At 38.8% G+C, this 21,769-nt stretch overlaps 1 protein-coding gene and 1 long non-coding RNA gene across 2 annotated transcripts; one reads left to right on the top strand and one right to left on the bottom strand.

Annotated features, from left to right (window-relative positions):
• Positions 1 to 4,970: 4,970 nt before the first annotated feature.
• Positions 4,971 to 21,056, bottom strand: LOC130454519 (mucin-16-like). The gene is made up of 8 exons (XM_056798719.1): positions 20,414 to 21,056; positions 19,785 to 19,898; positions 16,527 to 16,574; positions 9,357 to 9,481; positions 9,166 to 9,233; positions 7,903 to 8,075; positions 7,161 to 7,199; positions 4,971 to 5,427 (listed from the first exon to the last, which is right to left on the bottom strand). The coding sequence occupies exons 1-8, from the start codon at positions 21,054 to 21,056 to the stop codon at positions 5,003 to 5,005; spliced, it is 1,635 nt and encodes a 544-aa protein (XP_056654697.1). The 3' UTR covers positions 4,971 to 5,002.
• LOC103099568 (uncharacterized) lies at positions 8,828 to 14,625 on the top strand. The gene is made up of 3 exons (XR_008912132.1): positions 8,828 to 8,974; positions 10,830 to 10,913; positions 14,061 to 14,625. It is a non-coding gene; the product is annotated as an uncharacterized LOC103099568 (long non-coding RNA).
• Positions 21,057 to 21,769: the final 713 nt, after the last annotated feature.

Raw genomic sequence — 21,769 nt, 5'->3', positions numbered from 1 at the left:
GTATATTACATAGCAGTAGTCATCAAAACAATTTGGTACTGGCTAAGAGACAGAAAGGAGGATCAGTGGAATAGACTTGGGGCAAGTGACCTCAGCAAGACAATATATGATAAACCCAAAGATCCCAGCTTCTGGGTCAAAAATCCACTATTCGATAAAAACTGTTGGGAAAACTGGAAGACAGTGTGGGAGAGATAATGATTAGATCAACACCTCACACCCTACACCAAGATAAATTCAAAATAGGTGACTGACATGAACATAAAGGAGGACACTATAAGTAAATTAGGTAAATACAGAATAGTATACATGTCAGACCTTTGGGAAGGGAAAGACTTTAAAACCAAGAAAGACATAGAAAGTCACAAAATGTAAAATAAATAATTTTGACTACATCAAATTAAAAACCTTTTGTAAAAACAAAACCAATGTAACTAAAATTAGAAGGGTAGCAACAAAGTATGAAACAATCTTCATAAAAACCTCTGACAAAGGTTTAATTACTCAAATTTACAAAGAATTAAATCAATTGTACAAAATAATCAAGTCATTCTCCAATTGATAAATGGGCAAGGGACATGACCAGGCAGTTCTCAGCCAAAGAAATCAAAACTATTAATAAATACATCAAAAAGTGTTCTACATCTCTTATAATCAGAGAGATGCAAATCAAAACAACTCTGAGGTATCACCTCACACCTAGCAGATTGGCTAACATGACAGCTATGGAAAGTAATGACTGCTGGAGGGGATGCGGCAAAGTAGGGGCATTAATTCACTGCTGGTGGAGTTGTGAATTTGGAATTATGTCCAAAGGGTGATAAAAGACTTTCTGCCCTTTGATCCAGCCATAGCACTTCTGGGCTTGTACCCCAAAGAGATAATATGGAAAAAGACTTGTACAAGAATATTCATAGCTGCACTCTTTGTGGTAGCCAAAAATTGGAAAATGAGGGGATGCCCTTCAATTGGGGAATGGCTGAACAAATTGTGGTCTATGTTGGTGATGGAATACTATTGTGCTAAAAGGAATAATAACGTGGAGGAATTCCACGGAGACTTGAACAACCTCCAGGAAATGATGCAGAGTGAAAGAGCAGATCCAGGAAAATCTTGTACACAGAGACTGATACACTGTGTTACAATCAAAGGTAATGGACTCCTCCACTCGGGACAATGCAATGTCTCTGAACAATCTGCAGGGGTCTAAAAAACACTATCCACAAGCAAAGGATAAACTGCTGGAGTAAAAACACTGATGAAAAGCAACTGCTTGACTACAGTAGCTGAGAGGAAATGACTGAGGGGAGACTCTAAATGAACACTCTAGTGCAAATATCAACAACATGGAAATGGGTTCGAACCAAGAACACATCTGAAACCCAGTGGAATTGTGAGCCGAATATGGGAGAAGTGGTGGGAAGGGGGCGGGGAGAGGAAAAGATAATGATCAGTGTTTCCATTGAATAATGTTTGTAAATAACCAAATAAAATAATATTTAAAAAAAAAAAGAACGCAGGAGTCACAATCATGATCTCTGACAAAGACAAAGAAAAACTATATCGAGTTAAAAGTCATAAGGAAGTTAATTACATCCTAATAAAAGGCAGTATAGATAATGAGGAAAATATCTGTATTCAACATGTATGCACCAAATGGCATAGCATCCAAATTTCTAAAGGAGAAACTAGTGAAGCTCAAGGATGAAATAGATAGAAAAAAATATATTGATGGGAGACCTGAAACTTCCTCTATCAGAACTAGATGAATTAAACCAAAAAATAAATAAGAAAGAGGTAAGAGAAGTGAAAGAAATTTTATAAAAATTAGAGTTAGTAGACATGTGAGAAAAATAAATAGGGACAAAAAGGAATACACCTTCTTTTCAACAGCACATGGTACATTCATAAAGACTGACCTTTTACTAGGGTATAAAAATATTACAAAAAACTGCAAAAGAGGAGAAATAATGAATGGAACTTTCTCAGGCACAATGCAATGAAAATTATAATTAGTAAAGATACATGGAGAGGCAGATGGAAAAAAATTAAATGGAAATTAAACAATACAATTCTCCAAAATCAGTTAGTTAAAGAACAAGTCATAGAAACAATAATTTCACTGAAGAAAATGACAATGAAGAAAACATTCTTTCAAAATCTATGGGATCCTGCCAAAGAGTTACTCAGGGGGAAATATATATCCTTAAATTCATATAGTAACAAATTAGTGAGGGCAGAGGTCAATAAATTGGGCATGCACATTAAAAAACTAGAAAGTGAACAAATTAAAAATCCTCAGATGAGGACTAAATTAAAGATTCTACAAAACAAAGGAGAAATTAATAAAATTGAAAGTCAAAAAACTGTTGATTTAATAAATAAGACTAGAAGCTGGTACTTTGAAAAAAGAAATAAAATACACAAAGTGCGAGTCAATCTAATTTAAAAAAGGAAAGAATAAAACCAAATTGACAGTATCCAAGATGAAAAGGGAGACCTCACTTCTAATGAAAAGGAAATTAAGGCAAACATTAAAAATTATTATGCCCAATTATATGGCAATCTAGGTGACATGGATGAATATTTATAAAAATATAAATTGCCTTGACTAAATAGGGAAGAAACAGACTACCTAATACAACCCCATATCAGAAAAAGAAATTGTACAAGCCATCAAAGAATTCCCTAAGAAAAATTCCCTAGGAGCAGATGGATTCACAAATGAATTCTATCAAACATTCAAAGAACAAGTAATGCCAATATTAAACAAACTATTTGACAGAATAAACAAAGAAGGAATTCTACCAAATTCCTTTCATGACAGAAATATGGTACTGATTCCAAAGCCAGGCAGGTTAGAAACAGAGAATGAAAACTACAGACCAAAATCTCCTTAATGAATATTGATGCAAAAGTCTTAAATAGGATACGTGCAAAAAGACTCCAGCAAGTGATCACAAGGGTTATTCAATATGACCAGTTAGGATTTATACCTGGAATGCAAGGATGGTTCAATATTAAGAAAACCATCCATATAATTGACCATATTAACAAGAAAACCAACAAAAATCACTTGATCATTTCAAAAGATGGAGAAAAAGGCTTTGTCAAAATACAACACTCATTCCTATTGAAAACACTAGAAAGCATAGGAATGGAAGGGCCTTTCCTAAAAATAATAAACAGTATATATCTTAAACCATCAACAAATAAATATCATCTGCAATGGGGATAAACCAAAAGCCTTCCCAATAAGACCAGGAGTTAAACAAGGATGCCCTTTATCACCTCAATTATTTAACATTGTACTAGAAAAACTAGCAGTAGGAATTAAAGAAAAGGAAATTGAAGGTATTAAAATAGGCAATGAGGAGACCAAGCTATCATTCTTTGTTGATGATATGATGGTCTATTTAAAGAATCCTAGAGAATCAAATAAAAAGCTAGTTGAAATAATCAACAACTTTAGCAAAGTTGAAGAACATAAAATAAACCCACATAAGTCATCAGCATTTCTATATATTTCCAACATGTCTCTGCAGCAAGAATTAGAAAGAGAAATTCCATTTAAAATCATCCTAGACAATATAAAATACTTAGGAATCTATCTGCCTAGAAAAAAATAGGAACTATATGAACACAATTACAAAACACTCTCCACATAATTAAAACTAGATCTAAAGAATTCTAAAAATATGAATTGCTCATGGGAAGTATGAGCTAACATCATAAAAATGACCATCCTACCCAAATTAATTTACTTATTTAGTGCCATACCCATTGAACTAACAAAAAACTTTTTTCTGAACTATTTAAAAAAATAACAAAGTTCATTTGGAAGAACAAAAGATTAAAGCTATCCAGGGAAATCATGGGGTAAGTGACCTCAGCAAAACAGTCTATGATAAATGAAAAGATCCCAGCTTTTGTGATCAAAATCAACGACTTGATAAAATCTACCGGGAAAATTGGAAGACAGTATGGGTGAGATTATGTTTGGATCAACGTACCACACCTTACACGAAGATAAACTCAGAAATGGTGAAAGACTTCAGTATAAGGAAGGAAACTATAAGCAAATTAGGTGAACACCGAATAGCATACATGTCAGATCTATGGGAAAGGAAAAAATTTTAAAACCAAGCAAGATTTAGAAAAAAAATCACAAAATGTAAAATAAACAATTTTGATTACATCAAATTAAAAATGTTTTGTACCAACAAAACCAATGCAACCCAAATTAGAAGAGAAGCAAAAATTGGGAAACAATCTTCAAAACAAAAACCTCTGAAAAGGTCTAATTACTCAAATTTATGAAAAGCTAGCTAAATCAATTTTACAGAACATCAAGCCATTCTCTAATTGATAAATGGGCAAGGGACATGAATAGGCAGTGTTCAGCCAAAGAAATCAAAACTATTAATAAGCACATGAAAAAGTGTTCTAAATCTCTTATAATCATATTGATGCAAATCAAAACAACTCTGAGGTATCACCTCATACCTAGCATATTGGCTAATATAGCAATGGAAAGTAATGAATGCTGGAGGGGATGTGGCAAAGGGAGGGCATTAATGCACTGCTGGTGGAGTTGTGAATTGATTCAACCATTCTGGAGGGCAATTTGGAACTATACTCAAAGGGTGCTAAAAGACTGTCTTCCGTTTGATCCAGCCATGACACTGCTGGGTTGGTACTCCAAAGAGATAGTAAGGAAAGAGACCTCTACAAGAATATTCCTAGCTACATTCTTTGTGGTGGCAAAAAATTGTAAAATGAGGTAATGCTCTTCAATTGGGGAATGACTGAACAAATTCTGGTATACGTTGTTGATGGAATAACATAGTGCTCAAAGGTATAACAAACTGGAGGAATTCCAAGAGAACTGGAATGACCTCCAGGAACTGATGCAGAGTGAAAGTAGCAGAACCAGGAGAACTTTGTACACAGAGACTGACACAGTGTGGTACAATACAATTGAGGGTAATGGATTTATCCATTAGTGGCAATGCAGCCCGAGCCCCTGAGATATTTTAATTCCATCCATCCCATCGATAACTGGCTTAATGTCCCCAGAATCATCTTTAAGGCTGTTGTGTTTCCAGGTTGAGGGAACATAAGCGAGTCCATCATTTTCTTCGGAGGGAAGGTCAACTTTATCATTTTTATCCTCTACTTGAGGTTCTTCGGATGGCATCATCAAATCCATATGCCTTTTGCAGGTCCGTGGTACAAAAATATGACAACCTTTATGGACCAGTAATTTGCACTTGATACACTTGTAGCCTTGCCTTCCGAGACACCATATCCTTTCACTGCACTGGCCACAGTAGGCTCTTCTGTTAAAACGTTTGGATTGAAACAGATGCCCATTCATTTGGTAGACTTTCCTCCATCTTCTGGACCCATGGTGGTAGACTGATTCTAGAAAGGATATAAAGACAGAAAGGAGGATCAGTGGAATAGAGTAGGGGAAAATGACCTCAGCAAAACAATCTATGATAAGCCCAAAGATCCCAGTTTTGGGGACCAAAACACACTATTTGATAAAAACTACTGGGCAAATTGGAAGACAGTATGGGAGAGATTAGGTTTGGATCAACATCTCACACCCTACAACATTTGCCATAAGTGCCAAATTAATTTGGGTAGGATTGTCATTTTTATTATGTTAGTTCATCCCACCCATGAGCAATCAATGTTTTTCCAATTGTTTAGATCTAGTTTTAACTTTGTGGAAAGTGTTTTGTAGTTGTGTTCATATACTTCCTGTGTTTGTCTAATTACACAAATTTATAAAGAACTAAACCAATCATACAAAAAAAGCAAGCCATTCTCCAATTTGATAAATGGGCAAGGGATATGAATAGGCAATTTTCAGTTAAGGAAATCAAAACTATTAATAAGCATATGAAAAAGTGCTTTAAATTTCTAATAATCAGAGAAATACAAATCAAAACAACTCTAAGATATCACCTCACGCCTAGCAGATTGGTTAACATGACAGCTGGAAGAGGTGTTGGTAAAGACTGGACATTAATGCATTGCTGGTGAAGTTGTGAATTGATCCAACCATTCTGGAGGGAAATTTGGAACTATGCCCACAAAGGGCACTTTCTGTCCTTTGATCCAGCCATAGCACTGCTGGCTTTGTACCCCAAAGAGATAATAAGGAAAAATACATATACAAAAATATTCATAGCTGGCCTCATTGTGGTGGCAAAAAATTGGAAAATGAGGGGATGCCCTTCAATTGGGAAATGACTGAACAAATTATGGCATATGTTGGTGATGGAATACTATTGTGCTCAAAGGAATAACAATAAAGTTGAAGAATTCCATGGCGACTGGAACAACCTCCAGGAATTGAAGCAGAATGAGAGGAGCCGAAACAGGAAAATATTGTACACAGAGCCTGACACTGTGGTACAATCAAACGTAATGGACTACTCCATTAGTGTCAATGCAATGACCCTGAGCAACTCTGAGGAACCTACGAGGAAAACCAGTATCCAGATTCAGAGGAAACACTGTGGGAGTAAAAACATGAAAGAAAAAGAACTGCTTTAAATACATGGGTCGAAGGGATATGGTTAGGAATGTAGAATCTAAATGAACATCCTAATGCAAACAAGAACATGGAAATAGGTTCTGATCAAGGACACAAGTAATACTGAATGAAATTGCAATTTGGCTGCTGGAAAAGGGTGGTTGGAGGGGAGGGAGGGAAATAAAGTGAGTATTGCAACAACAAAAAAATTAAATTAAATTAAAAAAAAAAAGAAAACCATTGGCCAACATTACTGAATGAAGATCATAGAGGACGGGCACAAGTCTCCCTGAAATCCTTGGAGATGCCTTCTTTGTACCAGGGTTACAAAGACCACAAGGTTTGACTAAATATTGAATGAGAAGGGGATAGGGGTAACCTGCTTTCCACGTCCTATGGGATTAATTTTTACCCTTTTGCACAATTTATATATGTTTTGAGTAGCAAAATAACCCCCATAGATATATGAGTAAAGAAGGGCTCTACATTGGCCATTTCTAACAGTACACTTCATTCTGAACCCCCCAAACCCATTTCCCCTCTTCCCTATTCCCCTCCTTCCAAAAAAAGGTCAAAATATAGAGAAATTAATAAATTGAAAACTCACCTTTTGTGTAGGGGGGTGGCATCATCCGAGGGTTATACCCTATAGTTGGGAAGGGGAGAAGAAAAAGAGGAGGAAGAAATTCAGAGGGAAGGAGAGAAGGAGAGATTCGGGGGAGGGAAGGGAAGAAGGGAGGGAAAGAAGGCAGGGAAACAGAGATGAAAGGAGGGGAGAGGAGAGGAGAAGGGAACAGAATTAAGAGAATTGGACAGAAGGGAAGTGAAGACAAGAGGAGAGGGGAAATAGAGAAAAGAGAAGAATAAAAAAAGGGAGAAAAGATGAAGGAGAAATGAAATGAGAAGGAAAAGTAATGGTTGAGGGAAGAGGAGAGAGAGGAGCAGGGAGGGTTGGAGAGAGAGAGTAAACATTAATGTTTCAGTAGGGTATCTGGGCAAACGTTGAAGGAAGCAATGGAGAGATGTTCTGGGGCCCACAGGGTTGGTAAAATGGCACTTTATCATTCAAGGCACTTCCTCAATCAAGAGGAAGGGAGATTGATGGCATATATCTTTGTTTAAGGAGCCTAAGAAAAATCCAGCCACTTATGATCTTTAGAAGTAAACCCCCATATCTCTATATTTTGTCACCACTTTGAGGGCCAGCATCCCAGGAGGGATAGAAAAAGAAAACCATGAAAATAAGGGTGGTCTAAAAAGGTAAGAAGTATTTGCGATAGGTGGGTTGTTTTCTGGAAATGGAATCACCTAGAGAAATAAAAATGTATGTCCCAATTTGGGCTACTCACCATCCACATAGAGGCTTTTCTTATCTAGAATATAATGTCCAAGCCTTGTTATTCCATTAGTCTCTTGACTCAGCTCTTGGTAAATCTTCTTCTTGTCCAAGACGGGGACAGAGAAAACTTCCTCATAAAAACATATAACCTCCACTCCTGTTGCTGCCCCATTTTTCATAGACCTAGAAATTGATGATTTAGACAAGAGATATCAAACATGGCCCTTCCTGAAAATCACTTGAACAAGACTATAGTGTAGTACTGTTCCTCTATAATTTTAAAGTGTTGATGATGGAATATATAAATATGCATAATTTTCTGAGTCAACATGCAGGGGACAGGGATGTTGTTTCCTTTTGAGTTTGACACCTTTGGTTTAATTAATGAAATTTAATTATTCAGAAAACACTCTTGAAAGAAGTGACCCACTTTGAACAATGGTTTGGACAGAATTATAGTTTGAGAGTTGAAAAGGACATTAGAAGGCATCAAAACCAACCTTATCATTTTAAAGATGAAGGAATTGAGGCTAAGACAAATGATGTGACTTGCTGAGGGTCACGCAGCTGCTAAGAGTCTCAGAGAGAATTTGAACTAAGGTGTTCCTGATTTCAAGCTCAGCACTCTGATCTGCTGCAATGAAATTGGCAGTGCTGTGTAAATTCACTCACATCTATGTTTACAAGTGTGTATGGGATCAGATTGTTTTCAGTAGTTTCTTTAGAGTAGTACAAAGACCACTGGATTTAAAATCAAATGGCCTGTGTTCAAAGTCTGGATCTGACAGTATCTTTGATCTTGGAAAAGTCACTGGAATCTCCTTGGGTCTTCATTTTTTCATCTGTAAATGAAGAGAGTGGTCCATATGGCCTCTACTATCTCTTTAAGCTTCCATTCTATAATCCTATGATTCTAGAGACAGTGAATGTTGATATGTTCTAATCAATTATTTTCTAAGCACTCTATTGGTGCCTCCTATGTTATTTCTTTCACATGGAGTTATAAAGTTCAAGTGATTAAAGTTACAACCTTGTCTTTGGAAGACTTGTGGAAAAAGAAGTTTTTCTCCACCAGGGAAAAGGTAGAAGGTGCCCACAATATTTCTAATGGCTTGTTGGTTGGGGGGGTGGGGGTGGGGGTGGTGGTGAATCCATTACAGCTTGTGAAAGAAGGAATTGCTATTGGGAAGCAGCAGCAGCCTGTGTGTGATCTTTGTCAAATGGGAATGTTATGGTCCCTGCTATTTGAGCTCATGGCTTTCAAGATTCTCACCTCAAGAAGATCACATTGCATCCACAATACTGAGAGCCAAGGCTGCTTCTTTCAAACAATACCTTGAACTGGAAACAAAAAGAGAGAAGGGAACTTCTGAGTACCTGGCTAGAGGAAGTCTGTATATCCAGGGATGAGGAAGGAAGCATGGATGCAAGGAGGAAGAGGGGTGTGGAGGGGTTGAGTCTCACCATGCGCTGCAGGAAACATTCAGGGAGACAGAATGTGCTGGAATCCCTTTGAGCCATCTTGGTTGTATAAAACATGTTGGTGATGGTGAAGTTAAGGGTGAAGCTCTTCCAGTTGTATCTCCCTGCTGCTGTACAGAAGGGAAAGATACCCAATTGTCTGAGCCTTACAAATGTTATTCAAATGAGAGAAAATGCTTTGTAAATCTTAAAGATCTCTCTAAATGCTAGTTATTGTGGTGACCATTATCATGATCATGACCATTATTCTAGGTGGCACTATTCTAGTCCTTCCTCAGAGGAAAACTGAGGATACCTCTACTATACTTTTTTCTGGCAGTATTAAAAATTGTGGACTTGGGAGTCAGAAGACCTGGATTCAAATCATGGTCCTGCCATATCCTATGTTTTTGCCTTAGTTTCCTCACACATAAAATGAGGAGGTTAATCCAGTTTCAAGAGTAAGAACTCATTACTTAACAAAAATTGCTTGTAATACTGAAAATTAGTCCAGGAGAACTAGGGATAGACCGATATTCTTGCTTGACATAACAAAGTAAACTCCAAATGGGTATATGAGCAAGCTACCTAAAAGTTGATGTAAAAAAATGAGTTATCAGGAAAATTGTATCTTTCATTTTAATGGACAGAGGGACAGTTCATGTGCACATGAGGGATAGATAGGACAGCAAGATAAGATGGAGAGTGTTGCTAACTTAAAATTGGGTTTTCCTCCAGAACATGACCAATGTAGGTAAAATGAGAAGGGAATTGGCTAACTGGAGAGAAAAAAATCTTTGCTTCATATTCTTCTGATAAGGGTCTCATTTCCAATTTCCAATAATTCAAATGTATAAGAATAGAAGCCAAGGGCAGAGTCTCACCAAGTTGGTGGAGAAGATACACATCCCCCATCTGATCTCTATCAAATTACCACCCCAAAACCTGATACAATGTCCTAAAATGAATTCTGGAGGAGTATATCACAAAAAAAGACAAACAAATCATTTTCCAGCACAAAACGACTTTGAAGACCTGCAGGACAGATGATGTGTACAGAGGTGGAGGTGGAAGTAAAGCAGTGTACCAGGGCAGACCCCATCAAGCCAAAAGGACTTGTCCACAACTGAAGCAACAGGAAAGGCTTCTGGAGCATTCATCCCCAGTAAATAAGGGGTTGAGGGATCAGAGAGTGACTCAGAAGGAGATTACAGGAATCCCTTTGCTGATAGTGAAGGCAATTCTCCTGCTGCATTGCTCATATTCAGAAAGGGACCCTAATCTGTGGGGGAGATCTCAAGGTGGAGGAGTGAGAGCAGACAGGAGTACTTGTAGCCACTGGGGTGGGGGGGGTGGCAGCAGACTCTCCCTGGTCACATTTCAAAGTGGGGGGAAATGGCTGGGGTTACTCAGAAACCAGAATTTAGATCAGAAGGTATTAAAAACACCTTTGTTTGCATGATACCACATTTGAAGAACTGAAAGAAGATAGATCCCCAGAGAGTATACTGTAGTTGCACAAAGAATCTGAAACTGAGAACAGCGCTCCATTCACCACAGGTACAGATTCCAAGTTTAACTGTCTCTTTTTATTTTTTATATTTAATTTAATTAGTTAATTTAGAATATTTTTCCCTGGTTACATGAATCATGTTCTTTCCCTCACCTCCCTCACTCCTCCCCCTTCCCCCCCTTCCGCCGAGCCAGCGTGAAATTCCACTGGGTTTTACAGGTGTCCTTGATCAAAATCTATTTCCATATTATTGATGTTTATAATACTAGGGTGATAATTTAGAGTCTACATCCCCAATCATATTCCCATTGACCCATGTGGTCAAATAATTGTTTTGCTTCTGTGTTTCTGCTCCCAGAGTTTTTCCTCTGAACGTGGATAGTGTTTTTTCTCATAAATCCCTCCAAATTCTTCTAGATCATTTCATTGCGACTAATAGAGTGGTCCATTATATTTGATTTTACCACAGTGTATCAGTCTCCTGGTTCTGTACAATGTTCTCCTGGTTCTGTTCCCATCCCTCTACATCAATCCTGGAGGCTGTACCAGTTCACATGGAATTCCTCCAGTTCACTATACCTTTGAGCACAATAGCTCATCTTCTTTGCCTTGTTTTCCAGCTGATTAATTTTGGCTTTCAAGACACTGTTTTCTGTTTCCAGATGACTTATCTTGCTATTAAAATTGTCATCAGCCTCTCTTAATTGTGTTTTGAATTGCATTTTGAGTTCTTCCAAAGCCTGTATCCAATTCACTGGGATTTCTGATTTATCGATTGTTGATCCCTCCCCCTCTGCTCCATTCGCTGTGTAGAAGCTGTCTACTGTAATTTCTTTCTTCTTTTTCTGTTCTTTGCTCATATTCACCCCTTCTTTGCTCCCTATATTTGTCTGTGATCTTGATCCTCTCATTTTGGGGGGATTTCGGGGCTTCTGTCAGTCTCCCCTCTTGGAGCTGTGACAGAAGATCTCTTGGTGCAGTCTGTTGGGGAGGGTTGTTGGGGGTTTGAGCTTCCCTGTCCTCTGGAGTCTTTTGATTGGATTAAAGTCCAGCAGTCAATGAGGAAGGGGTGTGGACCGTGGACTTCCCTGAGTTCTGAAGACTTTTGATGAGATTAAGTTCAGATTGGTTGGGCTGGGTGTGCTCTGAGGCCATCACCTCTTGTAAGGCTGGAGCAAATATGGAGGACCTACACAGCTCTGGCCAGGCAGCCAGCTTTATGTTCTCTCTCTACTTCCTTCTCTGATGTCTGTTCATATATTAACAAATTAAGAAGGGCAGAGGGTCAATGAATTGGGAATGCAAATTAAAAATCTAGAAAGCAAACAAATTAAAAATCCTCAGATGGAGACTAAATTAGAGATCCAAAAAATCAAAGCAGAAATCAATAAAATCGAAAGTCAAAGAACTATTGATTTAATAAGTAAGACTAGAAACTGGTACTTTGAAAGAAAAACAAATAAAATATACAAAATACTAGTCAGTCTAATTAAAAAAAGGAAAGAAAAAAATCTAATTGACAGTATCCAAGATGAATAGGGAGACCACCTCAAATGAAGAGGGAGGTAGGGAAATAATGTGATTATTGTAAACAAGTACTAATGTTCTAAATTGACTAAATAAACTAATTCAAATCGGGGTAAAATCACAATAGACAAAGTGGTAAGAGATGCATAAACATTCAAAGGAGAGAGGAACTCTTTTGAAAAGCAGAATTGGCCATATGGAACAAGATATACAAAAATGCACAGAAGAAGAACTTCTAGAACGGCAAAATTGGAGCTATATAAAAAAGTGGTATAAGAACTCACTGATGAAAAGAACACTTAATCTTGTATTTTCAAAATATATTTATATATTAATTTTTAAATGTTAATGTTAACATGCCTTTTATTTATTTTTTCCATTTGAATTAGTATATTTAGTCAATTTACAACATTATTCCTTGGTTACAATAATCACATTGTTTCCCTCCCTCCACTCCACCTACCCTTCCCACAGCCAACCGGCAATTTCATGAGGTATTACTTGTGTCCTTGATCAGAACCTATTTCCATGTTGTTGTTTACAGTAGGATATTCATTTAGAGTCTGCATCCCCAACCATATCCCTTCGACCCAGGCATTCAAGCAGTTCTTTTTCTTTGGTGTTTTTTCTCCCAAAGTGTTTCCTCTGGATGTGGATTCCAGTTTTTCTCGTAGATTCCTCTCCAGGTTGTTCGGGGTCATTGCATTGCCACTAATGGAGAAGTCCATTACGTTTGATTGTACCACAGTGTATCAGGCTCTGTGTATAGTGTTCTCCTGGTTCTGCTCCTCTCCCTCTGCATCATTTCTTGGAGGTTGTTCCAGCCGCCATGGAATTCTTCAACTTTATTGTTATTCCTTTGAGCACAATAGTATTCCATCACCAACATATACCACAATTTGTTCAGCCATTCCCCAATTGAAGGGCATCCCCTCATATTCCAATTTTTTGCCACCACAAAGAGCCCAGCTATGAATATTTTTGTACATGTCCTTTTCTATATTATCTCTTTGGGGTACAAACCCAGCAGTGCTATGGCTGGATCAAAGGGCAGACAGTCTTTTAGCACCTTTTGGGGGTATAGTTCCAAATTTCCTTGAAGAATGGATGGATCAATTCACAACTCCACCAGCAATGAATTAATGTCCAGACTTTGCCACACCCCCTCTAGCATTCATTACTTTCCTTTGCTATCATGTTAGCCAATCTGCTAGGTGTGAGGTGATAATGTCAGAGTTGTTTTGATTTGTATTTCTCTGATTATAAGAGATTTAGAACACTTTTTCATGTGCTTATTTACTAGTTTTGATTTCTTTAACTTAAAATTGCCTATTCATGTCCCTTGCACATTTATCAATTGGAGAATGGCTTGGTTTTTTTGGTACAATTGGCTGTAGTTCTTTATAAATTTGGATGATTTGACCTTTGTCAGAGGTTTTGGTAATGAAGATTGTTTCCCAGTTTGTTGCTTCCCGTCTAATTTTGGATCCATTAGGTTTGTTTGTACAAAAGCTTTTGAATTTGATGTAATCAAAATGATTGATTTTACATTTGGTGATTGTTTTAGCTCTTCCTTGGTTTTAAAAGTCTTTCCTTTCCCAAAGATCTGACAAGTATACCATTCTGTATTCACATAATTTGCTTATACTTTCCTTCTTTCTATTCAGGTCATTCACCCATTCTGAGTTTATCTTGGTGTAGGGTGTCACACTACAAGAAATTACCAAAGAAACTCCTGAGATATCGTCAGACACAAAAATAAAATTGAAATTCAAAGAATTCACAGATCACCTCTAGAAAGAAATGCTCAAATGACAATTTCCAAGAATGTAATAGATTCAAGAGCCATCAAGATAAAAAGAAAATACTGTAATACTGTAAGCAGCCATAAAAACCAATTCAAATACCATGAAACTGAAAATCAGGATCACACAGGATCTAGCAGCTTCTACACTGAAGGATTGAGTGTTATGGAATAGGATATTCAGGAAGGAAAAAGATCTGGGTTTGTAAGCCAGAGTCACCTATCCAGCAAAACTGAGTACATTTTTTCAGGGGAGAAATGGAAATTCAATAATATAGAAGATTTCCAAGTATTCCTGTGGAATAAATCAGACCAAAATAAAACATTTTATGTCCAAACATGATACAGAAGAGAAGCCCAAAATGGTAAATCAAAAAGAGAAAATTGAATGGACTCATTAAAGAGTTAAAATGTTTATATATCGAAATGGAAAGAGGATATTTGTAATTGTCAAAAATTATTCTTTGGAGCAGAGAATATGGAAGAAACTTTGTTAGAAAGAGGATTAGGGAGTGTCCAGGGGTCCTTTGGGTTCCGCGGCCAGGGCCATGAGCAGGCCTGCTACAGCGCTCTGGGGGAAGCCATGCCGGTGGGTGGGGGAGCTTCAAGGCCATCGCCACCGCCGCTGCTGTTACTGATGCTCCCTCTGCCCTGCTTGTTTTTCTGGTGCTTGGCTCTACTCTTGGCATCAGCTGGACCCATCCTCTGCAAGGCCAGGTGGTAAGGAGCTGTGGCTGCTGAGGAGGCAAAGTCTCCATGCTGGTAGAGACAGTTCAGGTTGTGCCTCTATTGGGATTGCTCCCTCAAGAGGACTGAGTGGGCCTGAGCTAGTGGTCTGAGCAGCATTGCTGCTTTACCTAGGGCTTTTGGACTACCCAGACCCAGCTTTGGTCAGCCATCTCTCTCAGTACCCCTACTGGAGATATTTCACTAGAACTACCTGAAGAATCCCTAAACCTTTTTCTAGTATTGTTTCTAGATGCAATAGATTCAGAGGGTAAAGGAAATCACATCAATGAAATATCACCCGCTATCCCTGAAGGTTTATGGGCCACCAATTCTATAGATGTTGGGTAATTGAAATCAGCAGTCCCTGTTAAGATAAAGAACTAAAGAAGGTTCACCACAAGAAATCCCACAATACCCACTAAGCAAAGAAGCAATTGATGAGATAACCCCATAATAGAGTCCCTATTACAGCGAGGAATACTAGTACCCTGTATCTCCAAATAAAACACCCTCATATTCACTGTGAAAAAGCCCAAGTTAGATGCAAAGAGCAATGTGGTCTATATAATTGTTCAAGATCTGAGAGCAGTCAATGACCATATGATAAAAAACCACTGTGTTGTACCAAGTCCTGCAATGATAATTTATGCAATTCCCACTCATGCAAAATGTTTCACAGTAGTTGATTTATTTACTGCTTTTGTCTCCATCCCAATACACGAGGAATCCCAAAAGATTTTTGCATTCATATGAAAAGGAATCCAGCTGACCTCTTTCTGCCTGTCCCAAGGGTTCTGTGAAAAGTTCGTGATTATTTTCCCAAATTTTGATGAAAGACCTTACAAACATCCACTATAAGGAAAGTAGATTGATATATTTTGTGCATGATCAGCCATTGCAAAAAAAAAGTGCAGGTCAGGACTCCTCACTGAGTCATGAACTGAGGAGAGGCTTACAATTCTAAAAGACTGTGCCAATTAATTCTGGGGTAACCCTCTTATCTCTCAATAGGGGAAACCTTCCCCTAACTTACTTACACTACCACATCACCCAGGATCACCATTTCCCAGAGATATTCCTCAGCTATCATAGACCAGGAAAAGAGAGTGAGAGAGTACAACATGAGCCATTCCACCTTGACTACTACCTTTCCTCACTCATCTATCTATCTATCTATCTATCTATCTATCTATCTATCTTTAACAGCTCTCTAGAGATCAATAATTACTAGGCAGACAATAACCATGACAAGACCAAACAAGAAACAGAGAGTATTATAAGATATAACATGAATAATTTTGAATTTAATTTAAAGGGGAGCATGCTTTGATCTGCATTTGATCAACTGTGAAAGTTGTAGCTACTCTCAGAAAGACAGCAATCTGGAACAGTTCTGAAGGACTTTTGACCAAGAATGTTTTACGCTTCTAGAGAAAGAAATGTGGGAGTCAGCTGCAGTTCAAAGCATACTCCCTTTCACATCATTTTATGTACAGTTTATGTGGCTCTGGTTTGATATGAGTGTTCTCTTATAAAAATGACCAATATGGAATTATGTTTTACATGATAATATATGTATAATCCATTTCAAATTACTTACCATCTCTCCAAGAGGGGGACCGAAGGAAAGGGGGAACAATATTTGGACCTAATAATTTCAGAAAACATATATTGAAAATTCTTACTAGATTTAATTAGCCAAATATCATATCTTTAAATAAAATTATTTTAATTAAAGTCAAATTTTAAAAGATAAAGAGCATCAGAGATTATTAAGCAACATGCTAATCAGATATGGCTTGATTTCTCAACAGCAATGCTGAATGACATACAGCTTCTCTAATAGCATAGGTGATTTTCTATTGGAAATAGATGTCTGAACAAGGATTATTAACAAAAGAAATAAATAAATTGAGAGGAATATCAGTCACAACTTAATAAGAGGATGCTTTAGGGATTTTATGGTACATGGGACACACTTCCCTTCCTTGAAGTTTCTTATCCAGAAAATGGCTTGATGGTCTGCCTCCAATCCTCACCTAAGATCACCTAGGGCAGTGGTTCTCCACCTTTCTAATGCCATGACCCCGCAATACAGTTCCTCATGTTGCAGTGACCCCAAACCAAAAAATTATTTTGGTGGCTACTTCAAAACTGTAATTTTGCTACAGTTATGATTAGGAATGCAAATACCTGATATGCATTATGTATTCTCATTGCTACATATTGAGACATTGAGAAACACTGATCTAGAGACACTTGTCTCCTCATCTTCATCTCCCACTGTGAACCTTAAAATTTCTCAGACCCTACTTCATAAGATTGGGTTAAGACCATACCCCATTTGGACCATTCACCATTTGGGCAGTGAAGGTACTTAAAACAGGAATGTGGGAACTCCACTTCACCATACTTAAGCATGCCTTAGGGGAAGATGAAGTTGTAAACTCTTTGCTGAAACAATGAAAGATACTTTTGATACAAGATACTTTTACATACAAAGTATGTCAACCCATACTTATAGTAAGACAAAAAGTTCTTAAGCCATGCCTATTTTTAGAACTAATACAAAGGGGTGCTAAGTACCTATAAAGGTCAGGCAGCTTGTGAATTTACAAGGAGCAAAGAGATGAAAACTTACTCAGAGATTCTACTCTACTCAGGTGTGAACTAAGAATGGTCTGTCCTTTGAAAAATGTCTACTGTGATTGGTAGATGTGAGAACTTAGGGGAGGAGACATAGTAGAAAATTCCCTTTAAATAGGAGCTCAGATTCATTCACAAGACATTCAGATTCAGGATTGAGCTGGTGGAATCAGCTGAGATGAAGCTGGCCGGGTGACACTAGAATCCTTGCTTGGACAGATCTTGTGATGAGTGATTAAGGACTGACTGATCTTTCTCTTAAGGCTTAGGCCTAGGTTGGCCAGGGCTGCCCTGGGCCAGCCTATCCTTTTCTCATTATTCCACTTTTCTCTCTCTCTTTCTTAATTCCTCATTGTATTAATTAAAATCTCTATAAAACACAGTTTACTTGGGTATATTCTAATAATTGGGAATTTTTCCCTGGCGACCACCTTATATTTGATTTAAAACAAGACACTGTCTTAAAAACATATTTTCTGCGGTCACAACTTACTCATCCACTCTTTTATCTACTACAATTTAAGTCTTCCACTATTTTAATCACTACAGTTTAAGACAAACAACTATTTTAACTATTACATCATCACACCTAGAACTCCAAATTTGACCTTGTCCACCAGGCTGAAGGGCTGCCAGAAGCCATGTGGAGACAATGACATCAGAGAGGTCCAGTTTTTCAGTTCTGACCTCTGACCAATCTAGGATCTCCTGGCTACAGAAGTTCTTGGAAACACTCAGAGGCCATAGTAGAGTAGGACCAGGTCACAGGAATCACAGAGCTAATGTGTAGGAATCAATCCATAAACTAGTGACCAAGAGGCATCCCTGGTTCAAGAACTTCTCAGAAAGGACAAAACCTAGAGGCAAATTCTTGGGATTCAGTATTAAATGGGTGGGCCAAGTGCAATCAATCACCAAAGGTCCAAGTGAACTATTAAGCTAAGATGAGGGAGAAGGTCATGAAATCATACCTTAAAGGGAAGGTCCCAGAACCATTCTTTTCCTCTTTGGCAAGTCAAGGCTGATAGAAATAAAGTGATTTGCCCATATCTGCAGGATCCACCTTCCCCAAGTTCACTGCTAAAGAGCACAGCCTTTGGATCTGTCTCCATTCCTGACTCTTGACACCAGGAACTCTGTGGCTCAGACCATATAAGCAATTAGTTGGCACAGTGGAGATAGTGCTGAGCCTGGAGTCAGGAAGACCTGAGTTCAAATGTGACCTAAGAACTCATTAGCTGTATGACCCTGGGAAAGTCAAGCAGTCATTGCTTGCATCATTTTCTCATCTGAAAAATGGGGCTAACTATAAAGCCCAACACTTAGGGTTGTTCTGTGGATCAAATGAGATACTATTTCTATAAAAAATGCTTAGTCAAAGTGCCTGGCACATAGTAGGTGTTACATAATTGCTTATTCCATTCTCCTTCACTTTTCCATAGGCAAGTTCAGTTGGTAGGTGTATAAGATACATTTTGAAGACAAATTTTTTTAATAAACTGAATCTCACAAATCTACTCATTAGATCAAAGCAATCAATTAGTTTCCATTAATTAAGTATTTATCATGTGCCCAGCTCTATCCTAAATACTAAAGATGTAAATAAAAATGTTAAAACACATTCTCTGCTATGAACTTGGGAGAGTTCATAGAAGGAATCTTTCCCAAAGTGGAAGCCATTCAATGTGAGGTGTTAGGGCTGACTTCTCCTCTTGACCTTGAAATACAGCATAATAGAGTCCTAGGTTCAAATCTCACCTCTGATGCTTTCTACTTTTGTGTCATAGGGCATGTCACTTAACTTCTTTCCACCTCAATTTTCCAATATGTAAAAAGATGGGATCCAGCTAGATGACTTTTAAGGGTCCCTTCCAGTCATATCCGGTTACCCTGAGCTAATTACTTTACTTCTCTAAACCTCAGTATCCACATCAGTAAAATGAGAGGCTATCCATAATACCTGATGGTTCAAAGTTTCCTTCCAACTTTATACCTATGGTTGCTTATATAAAAGACCTTAGCAGTGGGAATCTCACTCCTACCTCTAAAACTTCTCTTCTCTAGGCTATACATAAAAAGGAATCAGAGGTTCAGAAGAGTTCTTGAGGATTTATCTCTAAAATAATTTCATGTTTCCTCTGTAAGATTGGGAAACAAGGTCCTAAAAAGGATAAACCTCCAACACAGAGACAGAGAGGAGGTACCTACTTACCTGAGGGAATAATAGTAGACACAGGGGTGAGGGAGCTCTTTATTGGTGCTACTGTGCTTCCTGGTGCATCATGGCCTTGGGCATGTGTGACTGGCACCACACCAGCATCACCTCCTACAGGATGAGAGGAGGGGAGAAACCAGAGCTCAGTCAAGTCTGTATTAGTGGACTCCCAAAGGAAAGTACATTGTTGCTACTAACTGCTGAGACCAAAAATACATGGCTTCTCTGACTTTTCCCCACAGGATAAATAATCAAATTTTCCCCTTCAAAGCATGGACTCACTGATGGACAATCCCCATCTATGTTAAATCATGAGGTTCCACTAAATCAAGTGGAATCAGAATCCCATCAATAAGAAGAGGAGAATCACTTTAGCACAGGGACTGTGAAACTATCCTTGCATGGAGTTGAGGAAGCCTGGAGAGATGACACTAATTCAACAGATATGGAACCAAGAAAATGTCCCTACAGTGGCTCAATGGAAGGCTAAAGAGAGGAAGGACCTGGGAGGAAGACCCTTCCCCTTAAAAAGGTACAAACTAACCCTCCCTGGACAGACACTCTCCATTCCCTCCAAGACCACATCCCAATTCCCTCCCTGGGAAGTTTATTTAAAATATGCTTACTTGGGAAGAGGCTGGAAGTGGAAGGCACTTGATCAGAAGCAGAGGCTGTCCCTGCCTGGACACTGCTGCCCTCTGTGTTTGTGTCAGGAGGACTGGGAGATGCTGTTGTGCAAACTTCCTGTGTGCTGGCTGGAGGCAGGGTGATAGCTGGAGTTGGTGTTGCCTGTGGGTTTCTCTCAGTTTCTGGAGTCAGGCCGGCTGGCCCTGGGTCCTCCAATGAAGTAGCAGGCTCAAGGGAAGCTGTTCTTGTGCAGGCTGTGGGAGTACTTAAGGCAGGAAAGGAGCCTGTTCTTGGGCTCAGAGACTGGTGGATGGCATTGTGAGGTTCTGTTCCCAGGGAGGGTCCATCTCCTGTGGTGGCAACCAGATTAGGAGGACTCACTTCTACTTGTGATGAGGAGCTGGCTGTCCAGGAAGCTAATCCTGACACCATTTCTGTGTCTATATCCATGCTGCTAGAAGCAATGGCGCTCAGTAGTGGAGAGTTAAAGGTCACAGCAGAGGCCAAGCTATTCTGTAAAAGTCCACTTTCCCTGCTGCTAAATTCAGTCACTGGTCCAACACAGAGTGAACCCTCAGCAGGGGTGGGCTTCTTGGGCTCTGGAGTGAGAGGTTCAGCTGGGCTTGTCCAGACTCCAATCATGGCAGTGGTTTTCCTCCTCTCTAAAGAGGGTGAGGGGACAGTTCTGGAGTAACTGGTCCCTTCACGTAAATTGGGCAGAGAAGTAGAGGCCCTACCAGGTGTGAATTTTAAAAGTCTCCATCTTGGTCTAGCACCCAAAAATTGTGCACACCCACACTACACGGGCATGTGCTAGTCAATGACAAATCAGAAATAACTAACTGCCCACCTGGGCTGTCCTAAGCCAAGCTAGAGCCAACCATTGGATTTTGTGAGACACAGGAAGTGAGGTAGGGAACAGCCTCTGGAATTCGCTCACTTCCTGTGGAGAGAGCTAGAAGGGAGTTGGTGTTAGGAGCTTGGAGAGAGAGGACGCCCGCAGACATCTTTCCTTCAGATCGGTCACGTGAATTAAGGACTGATTCTTTCCACCTGGGCCTTTGGGCCTAAAACTCCCTCTGCCTTGGTCAGAGGTTGAGTAGCCCCTTTCCCTTTTCTCTTCTCTCCTTCGCTCCCTATCCTTTTCCCTACTCCCAGTGTGATTAAACCTCCATAAACTCCATTCTGACTTGAGTGTTTCATTTTTAGGAATTTCATAAGTAAATTCCTTGGCGGCCATTGTTCAATATTACATAAATCCTGTAGCCACATTCTTAACCATTACAATATTATAACCTCTCCCAAAAGCCTAAAATTTCTACCATTACACAGGTTGAAAAGTTACTCCAGGACCT

The sequence above is a fragment of the Monodelphis domestica genome, chromosome 5 (assembly GCF_027887165.1).
Source record: "Monodelphis domestica isolate mMonDom1 chromosome 5, mMonDom1.pri, whole genome shotgun sequence".
Taxonomy (NCBI): Eukaryota; Metazoa; Chordata; class Mammalia; order Didelphimorphia; family Didelphidae; genus Monodelphis; species Monodelphis domestica.
This window is presented reverse-complemented; position numbering and strand designations above follow the sequence as displayed.